We start from the raw sequence: 14,542 nt of genomic DNA on the forward strand, positions 1-14,542 counted from the left end.
AGTGTCTATAACCAGTCCTTCTCCAACTGCTGATAATATCCAACTTGATTTCTGCCCCTCTAATTGAGTTATATGGGGCTGAAAAGATGGCTCTGTGCATAAACGCAGCTGCCTTGCAAGCCTGATGATTTTGTTATATAGACTATTGTTGCAGGATATGTGATAACACTGTGAACCCCAAGACTGTGTTACTTTCTGGAAAAAGCTGTTTCTAGTTGTGGTATGGCTCAGCCTTAGGACACACCTCTCATCCCTCTGGCTGGGACAGACTCCCCACCCCCACCGTGTGCGAGTTTTTCTTTTGATTAATCCGTGAGGATAATTTCTGAGTTCAAGCTTGACAGTGAGGGAAGCACACGTCTCTTTGTGCTCCCCTGGGTTTGCTGTGCACAAGTGACGACTACTATAAGTGTGAAAATGTCTCCATCCACATGGAAGGCATGTGTGCCTGTCCTTCCCTGTAAAAAGGAGAATGTTGTATGTGTACTCTCAAGCGTTGGTCACATAACAGTTCACTTTGGAGGACATTCTTATTAGCAGACAGCGATGCATTCTTCCTGACCTTACAGTGTTCCCTTGTGTTCCAGTCTTGCTGCAAGGAGTAAGAATTATTTCCAGTACTTGTAATAGTTTATCACAATCACTTTGTGAACCTGGGTTTCTAAAAGAGGGATTGGGTGGGTCCAGTAATATGTATTTAATACCTTTAATTTGAAAAGTATGGGAGATTTGTTGTTGGGGTTTTTTGTTTTGTTTGTTTGGTTGGTTGTTGTTGTTGTTGTTGTTTTTGAGACAGGGTTTCTCTGTGGAGCCCTGGGCTGTCCTGAAACTCTGTAGACCAGGCTGGCCTTGAATGCAGAAATACGCTTGCCTCTGCCTCCCAAGTACTGAGATTAAAGGCATGAGCCACCACTGCCCAGTGGAAAATTTTAAATACTGGAATTTAATTAGGTTCCTATGAAGTATGTCTACTAAGTTTTATTTGTTTTGCTTGTCAGCAGGAGCCTCATGTGTGCTTCCTGGCTGGTCACTGATCTAATGTGATGCAGTCTTGTTAGTTGGCATCATACTGAGTCTTAATACTTTTTAGAGTTGTATTTTTTATTAGCCATAAGAAAAGAGACAGATTTAATTTTATCCAGTTTTTTAAAGTTTATTAAGTGATTCATCCAATTTGAAATATCATTAGCATGTTTTAAAAACCTGGTACATATTTGCATCGTATCTATTTCTTGCCTGAACTTTTCTAGATTGAGAAAATAATTCCATGCCAGGTGTGGTGGCCCATGCGTTTAATCCCAGAACTCAGGATACAAAAGCAGGCAGATCTCTGTGAGTTCGAGGCCAACCTGGTCTACCTAGTGAGATCTAGAATAGCCAGGGCTATGTAGAACAACCCTGTATCCAAAAACTAATATAATATTTGTAGTTAGAGTTTCTAAAACACATCTCTCCCCAAATCCTGTTAATAGTTTTATTGGGAACTGACTGCGTTTATGATTTCCCAAAATTTTATTTTTATTTTTATTTTTTCTTTGTTGATAAGTTTAATTCAACAAGACAGTTGTCCTGTGATAGAGGCACACATTACCCAGAATGAAGTAGCACAGAATGAAGAGCACAGTTGTGCTCTGAGCACATGCTCCTAGTTCACTGCAGTGAAGAACAAGACCTACATCATGTTTAGTACCTCTGGCTGCTGCTGTCAGTGAGGCAGTGACCAAACAGCTAGAGGCAATCGAGCTTTCCATGTAACACTCATACCTAGCTCCCTTTATTGGTAGTTCACATTAGTTCACCACATTTGTTATGAGAGGCCAGAATGGGGTGGGAGTCAGAACTCAGTACACTTAACATATGCTGGGAGCTGGAGAGATGGCTCAGTGGTTAAGAGCACTGACTGCTCTTCCAGAGGTCCTGAGTTCCCATTCCCAGCAACCACATGGTGCCTCACAACCATCTGTAGTGGGATCTGACACCCTCTTGTGTGTCTGAAGACAACTACAGTGTACTCATATAAATAAAATAAATCTTAAAAAAAAAAAAAAACAAAACTCGAGTTTGAGCCTCGACACTGGGAAAATGTAGTCCCGGTTGCCACACTGTGTGTTTTCTCTGGGTTGCTTTGGTTTTCACCCGTGCCCTTTTTTCTGTTCTAGGACACCGCCTTACATTTGGTTATGTCTTTATGGGCTCCTTTAAGAACTTTGATAGTGTGACCTATTTTGTTTTAGGAAAAAAAATACCTTAAAGTTTTGGGTTTTTTTTTTTTAAAGCTAATAAACATAGATAAATTGGATAGTATAGCTTCTATATTCTATTATATATGTTTTGATGTATTCTATGTCTATCCCTGCATTTCAGGCCCTCTGTGAGTGTGCACTGCACACTCCTTATGACAGCTTGAAACTCGGGATGTTGTCTGTCCTCTCCACACTGTCAGGGACCATTGCCATTAAGCATTACTTCAGTGCAGTTCCAGGTAAGGCGCAGATGGGTGAGGGTTCCTTTATCTGTGTTCCTGTCTCAGCTGGTTTCCTCTGGAAACCTTGAAGCTGGGCATGTTTCACTTTGGTAACCTTTCCTGTGCTGGTTATTTGAGGATTCCATCTTAATTAGTACCTATGATGATAGAAGCATGTGCCCTTGATAGAAATGCTCTTGTAATTCCCAGGACGAGCTTGCTTATCCAATAGACTTAAGGCTAAAGCTTTTTTTTGTTTTTTTAGTGAAATTTTTGTTGCATTTCTGTTACTTCCTTTTCCTATCAGTTAATTTGAATTAACTTAATGTACATTTATTTGTTCTTTTCATGACCACATGGCATGAGTTTATTGGGTAAATTCCCTGCTGCATGTCTTGATAGGAACTAGAAAGCATGATGTCTCTGTTGCCCTCTTGATATTCTATGTCTCCTTTGCAGTGAGACCATATGTGGTCTGGACTAATGGTTGCCATAACAGACTGAATTGACTAAGGAAAAGTGGGGGATGATGCCTTGTGTCGATAGAACAGTGACTGTGAGATATTCAGTGTCTGGAAGGCATTGCCACGGAGGTTGTCTGTTACGGCTGGTCACTGTGGTATGTGTGCACCACGACCTAGAACCAGTAATGAGACCACAGTGTGTTTAGTAGATGTATTTGAGGGCTTTGATCTTAGCTGTTCTTTGGCCTCTCCTTCCATATTTAGTATTGCAGTCTTTCTAGTAATCCTGTGAGCTACTTGCTATATGTTACCTATTTTATATGAGGTGTGCAACATTTTGTGTCTTAAAACAGACTGTTTTCTTTGCTTTTGTCCATCATCAGCAGTTTGAATTGCATTCTGATGATAGTTCTGATATCCCCAGAGGTCTCTCATAATTGTAGTTCTCTAGAGCCTTGACCAGAACTGGATAGTCAAAGGTTACCCTTTTCATAGTCTAGAACAGTGGTTCTTAACCTGTGGGTCACAACCTATTTAGGGGTCAGATATGAGGTACTTACATTGCAATTCATAACGGTAACAAAGTTACATTTATGAAGTAGCAATAAAATAATAGCATGGTTGGGGTCACCACAACATAAGGAGCTGTATTAATGGGTCACAGCATCAGGAAGGTTGAGAACACTGATCTAGAGGGTGAAGGCTTTAGCTGAGCTGCTTGAGGTATCTGTCTCCTTTGTTTGACTCTCAGGGATCGATGGTGGTTCTCAGGATATTTGTACTGCCAGATAAAAGCCATTCTGTTTCATTTATTATCTTACTGCCAAAGCAAGTCATGGCTAAGTGCAGCTAGGTATGGAAAAGTAAGTAACCCTTGATAAAAGGAAACAAAACAGAGATCCCCTGGGATGGGAGAGACTGTCAGAGCTCCTTGTGCGTCGTCCATCCAGTGTGCTCCCAGGGTTTTATTCTTTGTAAATCAGTTATCCCTAGTCTTTTTCCTGATAGTTATCTTTCTTGCCTCTGGAACCATGTGATTCTGTCTTAGGAAATTATTTCACATGAATTATAATTAAATTTTTAAAAAATCCCCAGGTGTAATGGTCTATGCCTTTAACCCTGCACTTGAGAGGCAGATCTCTGAGTTCCAGGACAGCCAGGGATAAAGAGCCTGTGATGATGATGGTGATGGTAATGGATGATATCTTAATAATAACAATAATAGTAAAATAAAATTTAAAAATTTTTGTGCTTTAAAAGCATGACATCGGCCAATATCTACATATATTGGTGGTGTATAAAATTTCAGATTATATTAGTGTGAACAAATGAAGATAAAGTTACACAAAGAATATTTCAAAAAGTCAGCAATAAATTTATGGTCTGTGAGATTTCCTGTGGGCTTTTCTGCTCCCTCCCCAACAAATTTTCTAATAGTAAATCTTAATAGGAGAAAAAATATCAAGTTATAAAACATCACGTGAAGAAAAAAAAGAATGTCTATACCCTAGGGGTTCATTTTCCACAATTCTGAGAGAAAACAAAAAAACAAAAAACAAAAAACAACAAAAACTGGCTATATAGTTTCACTTTGTAATATTTTATCCATCTTAAAACACAAGAATTTTACCTCATTGGTATTGCCACATCTCACCAGGAATTATATGTCTATATGGTTATATGGCTTACACTGTCTGGAACTGTCTAGGCTCGTGCCTGATATAATTTTCTACCATGTTGACTTCATGCTCAAGATTTAAGGTCGTCCAGGATGAGAGGCCGATTGGACTGGGCAGGAGTCATGAGAGGTGTAAAAAAGGCTGAGCTCTGCTTCTGCTTCTGCTTCAGGCTTACCATCCTGAACTAACCAACCAGGAGCTTCTCTCCTAGAAACTGAGATATCCACAGCATGGGACTGATGTCACAGACTTGGAAATCACTACAGAAGAGTGCTGTATGGTTAATGAATCTATGGCCATGGGGGTGGGCTACTGAAAGCTCTTGTACTGTTTATTCTGTAACTAGTCTATGGCCATGATGGTGGATTACTGCACCTTTGTACTGTTTCTTGTGTAAAAATAGAGTTGATTCACTGAATCGCAGTGTCCCTGACACCTGTGTGCTCATGGATTCTTATGTGAACCTTTTGGGGTATGACATCAGCAATTTGGGGCAGGAAGAAGCAAGCAAAGTGTTCTTTCTTGACCTTGTTTTATCTGACAGGAAGATGACATTGGCGTCACCACTTGGTTGGGAATCCGTCAGCTCCTGAGATGCAGCCTCAGTTACTTTGGCTTCTATATTGTTTCTCAGTCAATTGCCATTAATGTTTTTATGGGGAAAGTCCTATATTGATTTTAAAACGCAGTCATTGAAAAATGGGTGACACACTCCTATATTACCCCAACCAAGGAAGAAGAAATGGTGATGGAGTAGTAATGGAGTCAAGGTAGAAAATACAGTTAATTTATTAGAAATTTGCTCATAAAACTGAGAAAACTGAACCTCCAAGCTGAATTGCTTTCTTGAACTGTATGAATGAATTATAATCTGAGTTACTCTTCTCTGCTTGTTTAGGAAATGTAGGCTCTTCCCCCAGATCTTCTGATTTAGTCAAATTAGCCCAAGAATGCTGTTACCATAGCAACAGGGGCATCGCAGCTCATGGAGTGAGAGTGCTAACCAATATAACTGTGTCTTGTCAAGAAAAAGGTAAGTCGATTCAGGGCGGGTCTGTGTGCTGCCCTGCAGCTTGAGCAGCTCCGGGTTGGCTAGCTTGTGTGCACTGGTCTGCGTTTGCATCCATCTGCAGTGTTCTGATGCAGTCTTGGGTCTGTCGAATTTGTGTGGAGCCCTTAGGACTGAGATTGTGGAATTGACATGTCTTGTAGGGCATTGCCTGCTTTCTTCTCTCTCTTCACTGTGGTGTGTGTGGTGCTGGAGACAGGGACAGCCTACATAACATTCAGCTGTACAATGACTGGAAAATTACTTGGGTTTTTTTAGGTACTTACATAGCAAGTGCCTTCACTTAGTGGCAGTTGAGCTGGCAGGAACATGGTTGGATTTTCACAGAACCCACCTCTAGGTGCTTGCAAGGTTGAGCTGACTTACACAAACAAGGAGGGTATATTTTGTTATCTTCCTGACATCTGTTAAATGTAAGACTAGAAATGGTTCATGCCTCCACTCAAGAATGGGAAGTACACTTTGGACAGTACCCGCCTCAGTGATCATGTTGGCTTTTATGGGGGCCACGAGCTCAGTCCTCCTACCCATAGCACAGCTGTGTTTCTTGTTCTGGTATTTCTTCACGCTGTTTGCCAAGGCCCTACAGTAATTTGGGAAACATTCTCAAAGTGGACATTTGATTGATTTGACTATTTGAGTAAAAAGCATTTCTTGCATGTGATATAAGAAACTGTTGTATGGTCTTAGTGACCTAAGTTACCTGTGACATTCACAGCCTCAGGGAACCACAGGTATTTGGCAGTACAGTGCTACAGCTGCAGGACATACCCAGAGCTTTCTTCTCAGGGCTAGTACTTTGCAAAAGAGACCGACTTTCATGAAACTCTGAGGTATTGACCAACTGAAAGTGCACTCCATGGTTTACGTCTGATGGGGCACAGCTGTGCTGGTAGTGATATTTCAGTTTCCCTTTAGAGTTTCATGTCCGTCCTTGTTGGTTTAATATGAATATTTTATATCTTCAATAATGTGGCAGCATTAAGTAAGATATCTGGAGATAGCCTTTATATTTCAGAAACAATTTGCATATGCTTTTATAAGGTTATTTTTTAAAAATTTCATGTAGGGTATTCATGTTTTGATCATTCTTTCCCCTTTTCAGGAAATTTAGACTTAAGTTTGTTTCCTGTATTAAACGTGATGTGTCTTTCTGTCTGTGCCTTCATGTGCTGTCTGTCTTCTGATCACCCAGCCTAATGTTTTTTTTTTTCCCCAGATCTCTTGTCACTGGAGCAAGATGCTGTCTTCGGTCTGGAATCCCTTCTGGTGCTTTGTAGTCAAGATGACAGTCCAGGTGCTCAGTCCACTGTAAAGGTGAAAATGGCATCATTTAATACACTGCCTCTTTGCATAGCCTAAATTGTGGAGTAATCCCTAGGATGCAAGCCATCTACTCTGCCATAGCTCCTCAGTTACACCGTTGAAAGGCAAAAGCAGCCTTGCATGAAATGTGGCGGTTGGAGGGGAGGACATGACTTCACTAGCCCTGGGTAGTCGGCTAGATTTCCAGTGCCAGGTATGGCTTCTCTCTTGTTGAGAAAGTCTCATGTCCAAGTCAAGAGCTGTTGGTTACTGAAAGGGTGTGTGTGCCACTACTGCACCTCTAGGTTTATTGTACCATGTCGTCCATAGGTGTGATAACTAAGTAGGACTCTTGATTGCTTCTGTCCTTTGGAAGCTTGCCTGGTACCTTGTGGTACTGTGAAAGCTAGTCCTCAGGAGGAAGGCACATGCAGTGAACACAAGGTCGACCATTCGCCCACATTAGCTAGGTGGCTTTCAACAAGTCGACCTTGTTTTCATTGCATGTGCCTCTTATTACACTGGTAGCTTGTGTGATTATAGTATGAAGGAAAGACTGATGGGCCCATTTTTTCCTGAGATTAGAACTAGTGGGACATTTATGTTGTTGTAGAAGAATGGGAGGGAGAATTTGAGAAACATAAAAAAAATTAGCTGTGGAAAGTGAGAGACTTCCTTGTTTTTAGTTTCATTAGTTAAGATAACACTTAGGTCATAACCTAGGCCTAACAGAAAATCCACAACTTTCAGGTCTTTGATTTCAGTTGAGCAATAAATAAGAGAAAATTAGAAGTGCCTCTCCATACTGGTGCTCACCAAGTCATCAGTAAACCGAACATGCATGCTATCAGAGCAGTGATCTTAGCAACATTCTGGGGTCCATCACCATCCTGAGTTCTACTGTGGGTAGTTTCCAGGCACTCTGCAGAAGCAGGTCCTGGGCAGTGCAGCAGCTTTGCCTCCTTGGGGTTAGCCTCATGACTTTCATCTGCCTATTGAAGATCTGGACATATTTTAAGTATATTGTACTTCACACACCTTCCTGCTGTGGGGTTCAGAACCTTGTGTTGCTTATGGAGAAAAGTGGTGAGCCTACAGAGTGTGTCCTTGAGTCCCCGTAACTTGTGCAAGGCGTTAATTTCATCCTTGACTTTAAAGTATAGCAGTGCACTCTCCCTCTTGCCCCTTTGCAGTACTAGGGACTGAAGCTAGAGCCTCAGTGCAGGCTTGACAGTCCTCCACTATGGACGTAACCAGGCTGTTCTCTCTGCAGAGTGCTCTCAGCTGTATGGTGAAGCTGGCCAAGGGCCGGCCCCATTTGAGCAGGTCAGTGGTCGACACTCTGCTAACCCAGCTGCACAGCTCTCAGGACGCTGCGCGGATCCTCATGTGCCACTGCCTGGCAGCCATTGCCATGCAGCTCCCGGTGCTGGGGGATGGAATGCTGGGTGACCTCGTGGAGCTCTACAAGGTGATTGGGCGCTCAGCTACAGACAAGCAACAGGAGCTTCTGGTAAGGAACTGCTTTTTCAGCCCGCTGTAAATGACTAGGAACTGGTCTGTTGGCAGATACCTAAGAATGTCAGTACTACTGTTAGACTTTAGTTGAAAAGCAAACAGGTTAATGTAAAATTCTGCAGGACTGGGGATATAGTGCAATGTACAGTGTTTGCCCAGCATGTAGAAGACCCTAGCTTTCATCACAGTATCGCAGAAAATATTCAAAAATATGAAAGTACCAGTAACTTTTGTTGTTTTCTTTTGAGACAGAGTCTGACTGTGTAGCGCAGGTATGCCTTGAACTCACAAGTACTAGCTGGGATTACAGTTGTGAGTCTTTGTAGCTGGCTACCAGGAGCTTTTTCTACAAGTTAAACCTCTCCAGTTCAGAATTTAAGCACCTGAGCTGCCCAGAAGCCCAAAACTTGTTAGCAGCATTGAGTGAGCAAAGTCTATGCTAAAATTTCCAGTATCTGAAACACATTTGTTCACAAGCATTTCAAATAGAGACCCTGAGCCTGTTCCTTCATTTGGTTTAGAAGCCATGACACGTTTAGGTTTAAAACAACTTTGTTAGCTGGGCGTGATTGGAGCATGTCCACAACCCTGGCGCATTGGGAGGTGGAGCACTGGAGCGTTAGGAGTTGAAGGCTGAGCTTGTTGTAGAGTAATGAAAGCAGCAGGTGGGCGTAGGAGAGCAGAAGGAAGTGACTTCCTCACAGACCGTCACCAGAGAATTCATGGCAGTGACCGTACCCCGACCACAGCAGGGATCAGTGATGCAGGGAAGTTAGTCAAGGTTGTTTTTTTTTTTTCCTTTTGAAAATATTTTTTTCTCACATAATAGATTCTGTTTGTTTTTCCTTCCCTCTGTTCTTTCCAGTTTCTCACCCACTCCCCCCACACCAAATCTGGACCTACCCCTTTCTGTCTCTCATTTGAAAATGAACAGGCTTCTGAGGGATAACAGTATAATAGAAGATAAAACGAAAGCTAACGCCTTAGAGTTGGACAAGACGAACAGAAAAAAGGAGCCCAAGAGAGGAAGGCACAACAGTCAGTGTAATAGAACCTACTTTAGCTTATCCCCAACTAGCTTACCAATAAAGATGAATGAGACTCAGATGATGGTTATTTTATTTGGCTTTGACAATTACGGGGGTGGGGTGGGGGTGGGGGGGATGTGGACCAGACCCCTAATCTACTCTTCTAAATGCTGACCTGGCTACCTCCCCAGCAGTGTACCCCAGATACTTGCTCTTTATCCTGGCCATGTGCTCATGGTCCATCTCCCCAATGACAGCTTCTCTCTCTTTCCTCTTCCTTCTTCCCCTGGTCTCTCCTTCAATCCAGCCACTCCAAACTCACCTACTTCTAATCCCTCCAGTAATCAGTCGTAGCCAGTTTTATTTAACCAAGTTTTAGATCAAGTAACAAGTTTTGCACAACAAAAGCTTGTAAACAAGAAGTCACTTGTAGTCCTAGACCTTCTGTATAGAATTTAGTGTTACCATACATAGCAACAGACCAAACCAAACTAAATCAGAGACCCACTCCCTCTCACACTTAGGAATCTGATGAAAATGCCGAACTAGAAGCCGTGATATATGCATAAGGACCTGGTGCAGAGTCGTGCACGCCCTGTGTGTGCCCCCTCAGGCCCGAGTTCATGTGTGCTTTGATGGTGTTGGTCTAAAAGGCCTTGTTTCCTTGCGGTCCTCCATCCCTCTGGCTCTTACATTCTTCCTGCCTCCTGTTCTGAGCCTTCTCTGAGACATAAAGGAGGGTTTGATAGAGACACTCCACTTAGAGCTGCTCTCTATATAGTGTCTTAGCCAAGTTTGTTTTCTATTGAAATGGCATTTGAACTAACAATCTCTAGCTTTTTTTTATTAGCACAACTAAAGGCAATTTTAAAAATAAAACATGAGTTTGTTTGTTTTTAATCTTAAGAAAGAATACAGTAAAATGTTTGCATCTGCTTTTGCGGAAAGAAACAGTGCTAGGCCAGGCACCGTGGTGCATGTTTAATCCAGCACGAGGGATGCAGAACAAAGGCACCCTGGTAGACACAGTGAGTTCACGATGTCCTAACTGGGGCGATGAAGTGTCATGACCAGAAAGCCAGCTGCGGAGGAAAGGGTTGACTTGGCTTACACAACACTGCTGTTCATCATTGAGGAAATCAGGGTGGGGCCTCAAGCTGGGCAGGAACCTGGAGGCAGGAGCTGGTGCAGAGGCCATGGCGGGGTGCTGCTTACTGACTTGCTCTTGTGGCTTGCTCAGCCTGCTTTCTTATAGAACACAGAACCACCATCTCAGGGATGACACTACCACAATGGGCTGGGCCCCCCCTCATTAATCATTCATTAAGAAAATACTCTACAGATATGCCTACAACCTGCTCTTACAGAGGCATTTTCTCAATTGAGGTTCCCGCCTCTCAAATGACTTTGGCTTAACACAGCTATCCAGCACACATGGTAATTTAAATCCAGTCAAATTGACAGTGAAGGTTAACCATCACACTCCCTATGTTAACTCCAGCTCCTCCTCCTCTTCCTCCTCCCCTTCCTCCCCCCTCTTCCTCCTCCTCCTCCCAGGGGAAACAACCATCTTTTCTCTGTGCGCTGTACTTGGATAACTCAGTATGTATCCTGAGCTTGCGCATTGCTTTCATATTTTAGCTTTGTGGAAATTTTATGCTGCAAGTCAGCTTTCATGGTCTGCTGTTCTTGCTAGTAATTTATATTGATCTCCAGATTTATTTCACTGATGTATTTCACTGGATGACTATATCATAATTCATTTTTCCTTAATTGTGAGCATTTTTTGTAGTTACTTTATACGTAGTGCTCTGAGTAAAAGAAATGCATTGCTTAATGACTTAAACATGATAAATGAAATACCAACAGAAAGTCCACCTTGTTCCGTATCATATGTATTTAGTTATTTTATTTTGTGTAGGTGTGCATAAGCACATGAGGGTCTAAGGACTTTTCCTTCCACTGTGTAGGGCTCAGGTATTGAACGGAGGTCATAGGCTTGGCAGCAGCCATGTTTCCCTGATGAGCCATAAATTCTCTTCTATTTTGGTGATCTTTAATTTTTATCTTTGTCTTTGAATAAAATTGCATGTCTTTTTTTACTTGTTGTCTGTTAGGTAAGTTTGGCTACTGTGATTTTCGTCGCCAGCCAGAAAGCGTTGTCTGCGGACGTGAAGGCAGTGATCAAGCAGCAGCTTGAGAGTGTCTCCAGCGGCTGGACCGTGTACCGGATTGCCAGGCAGGCTTCCAGAATGGTAGGGCTTCCCTTTCAAGGGAAAGTGCTTGGTGGGATCTTAGAACATACGCCTTAAATGAACTCACAGTACATATAGAAGTTGTCTTAATCAGCGTTCTATTGCTGTGGAGAGACATCATGGCCAAGGAGGCTCTTGTAAAAGAAGAGCATTTAATTGGGCTGGCTTACAGTTTCAGAGGGTTAGTCCATTATCATCATGATGGGAGGTGTAGCTGAGAGTTTTATATCCTGATCCACAAGCGTCAGGCAAAGAGACACTGAGCCTAGCATGACTTTGAAACCTCATAGCCCACCCCCAGTGCCACATCTACTGCAGCAAAGCCACACCTCCCGATCCCTGCAATCTCTTCAAACAGCTCCACTCCCTAAGGACCAAGCATTCAAACATGACCCCATGGGGCTATCTTCAAGAGTTGCTTATTCCTTATGGTCTCTGAGAATGGCAAAGGAGTCGTCCTAACTTAACTTTCCTCATAAGCCGTAGTCAGTGTAATAAGTAGGTAACAGTGCACACTGTGTCTGGACATTGTGAGCAACACTTATACTTTGCTATAGGTTGTGGTACCAGGGCCTCTTCCCACCTGCTGTTTCTGTCATTATTTATCAGCACATATTTTCTTCTCATTCTTTCTCCAACCTGATCATTTCTTTAAGAAATACAAAGCATAGTTAGTCCAGAGACCAACGTGTGAGGGGCCCAGCTCTGACGGTTGGAGCAGGTGCTGTTGTGTGTCAGCTCCTCTGGGAGGAGCACAGACTGCATGTTGAGGGTCTTGGGTATCCCCCCTCCAACCTTCCACCTCCTAAATAGCTCCTGCAAAATGACACACAAGTACTTAATACTTCTGTATTTTAGACTAAAATGCTAGACTTGAGTTACAATTCACTCCACTTATTTTCTCATTGGAACTGTTTTAGTAAAGAACTTGAGGCATTGTGTTAAAATAAAAAGCAGCTCGGCATATTTTTTCTGAAGAAATATTTAGACTATCTTAAGGAGTTATGTAATATGAGACATGATATTTGAGCTTATTCTGGGTTTGTCTTTTCCTTGCTGGATGGAGAGCCTCACCCTGGCCTCTTTCTTTGTTAGGGCAACCATGACATGGCGCGAGAGCTTTACCAGAGTTTGCTGACGCAGGTCGCATCAGAACACTTCTACTTCTGGCTGAACAGTCTGAAGGAGTTCTCACATGCAGAGCAGTGTCTGACGGGGCTGCAGGAGGACAGCTTTAGCTCAGCACTTTCCTGCATTGCTGAGTCTTTGAAATTCTACCACAAAGGGATCGCCTCCTTAACAGTGAGTCCTCTCCCCAGTCACAGTGATTGCTGTAGGGTGCTCTTTTCTCTGCCTTGGGTCATCTCTCCTCTTTTAACAACCTGTGAAACCTGGAGGTAATATCAGAAAATACATATACATGGAAATAAAACTCTTGTTAGTATAAAACTCTAGACCAGGCTGGCCTCGAACTCAGAAATCCGCCTGCCTCTGCCTCCCAGAGTGCTGGGATTACAGGTAGGCGCCACCACCGCCCAGCTAGCATTAAACATTTTTAAAGCATTGTGACACACCTTAAAGAACTGTATATATTGAGCTGGGGCCTATTTGTATATGTTTATAATTTTTTTTAAATATTGTTAAGCCTGGGCCATTACAAAAGCAGTGTTCGAAATGAAACTAAGAATAACTGTCATAGACTAGCTGTGGTACATTGGAAATCCTACTAGAATTGATTGACAAATATTTGAAGTGAGCACACATTGAGACCAATAGCACCTCCCTCCCCACGCCGGCCCATCCCTCTCACACCCACCCTCAGACTAATCCCTCAGTGGCCTCTCCAGCCCTCCTCTCCGTTGCAAGGGCAGCCCTGACTGCCACTTTGCTCTTGACCATTGTGGGAAAGGGAAGGTTGTTACGGTCCTATCAGGCTAGTAAATGCCATAGAAAATTTAAAGTTACTGATTTGGATTGATAAGATTACTTGGGTTTCTAGTTTATGAAGAATGTGAAATTACTATCACTCAGTGGTAAAAAGTGCCGGCAGGATCTTACTGCTCAGTCCTGGCAGCTCTTCCAGAGGATCGGGCTTTGGTTCCGAGCCTTTACATAGTGGCTTTCAATCCTGTCATCCTGTCACTCTAGTTCCAGAGGATCCAATGCCTCCTGGTGAAACATTTGTTCATAGAAAAATGAAAATGAGTTTTTAAAAATCTCCTGGGCAGATAGATGCACATAATAGTGAGACAAAAACAGTTCTTTTGAAAATTCTGTTGAAAATTTATCAGTCTTCTGGTTTTTTGTAGTGTCTGTAGTTGATGAGTAAAGCCAGAGTCTTTCCGTAGGGAGAGAGCAGTTGACTGACAGTGGACTCCCTCTGCCTGAGACTCGACTCTGCACTGATTCAGTGTTCCTGAGCTAGGTTTGGGCCTCAGTTTTTCTCCTACTAAAATGAAATCACTATATTCATTACGTTGCCAAAACTTGCTCAGTGCCAAACACTGTTCTTTAAAGATGAAAACAGGAGCCAAGAAGCCGCATGTGCTGCCCATACCTGTCCTTGCGGCACCGAGGAAGCCGAGCAAGAAGGCCGCTGTCCTAACGTCTGTCTGCCCTGGCTGCCTACTGACCCTGTGTAATATGCCAGCAGCAATGCAGTGTGACTGTTTGATAGAGGGGGCTTGCTTCATAGAAATAAAAATTATACATGTTTAGGAGATGAGTCTGGGATTCATGTGGAGGTGTGGCCTGGCAGGT

The 14,542-nt window shown here is 42.8% G+C and overlaps 2 protein-coding genes across 2 annotated transcripts in view; both read left to right on the plus strand.

The window, feature by feature from the left end:
- The window catches only part of Nek2 (NIMA related kinase 2), a 712,524-nt gene that overhangs the window by 466,737 nt on the left and 231,245 nt on the right, over nt 1–14,542 (plus strand). The gene's annotated exons all lie outside the window — the stretch shown is intronic.
- Ints7 (integrator complex subunit 7) overlaps nt 1–14,542 on the plus strand; it is a 48,907-nt gene that overhangs the window by 22,277 nt on the left and 12,088 nt on the right. Inside the window, exons 8-13 of the mRNA XM_052200755.1 lie at nt 2,365–2,482; nt 5,506–5,640; nt 6,896–6,993; nt 8,255–8,494; nt 11,645–11,782; nt 12,878–13,084. Of these exons, the coding sequence (XP_052056715.1) occupies nt 2,365–2,482; nt 5,506–5,640; nt 6,896–6,993; nt 8,255–8,494; nt 11,645–11,782; nt 12,878–13,084 (936 nt within the window). The remainder of the gene's footprint in view (nt 1–2,364; nt 2,483–5,505; nt 5,641–6,895; nt 6,994–8,254; nt 8,495–11,644; nt 11,783–12,877; nt 13,085–14,542) is intronic.

This window comes from Apodemus sylvaticus, chromosome 12 (genome assembly GCF_947179515.1).
Source record: "Apodemus sylvaticus chromosome 12, mApoSyl1.1, whole genome shotgun sequence".
NCBI lineage: Eukaryota > Metazoa > Chordata > Mammalia > Rodentia > Muridae > Apodemus > Apodemus sylvaticus.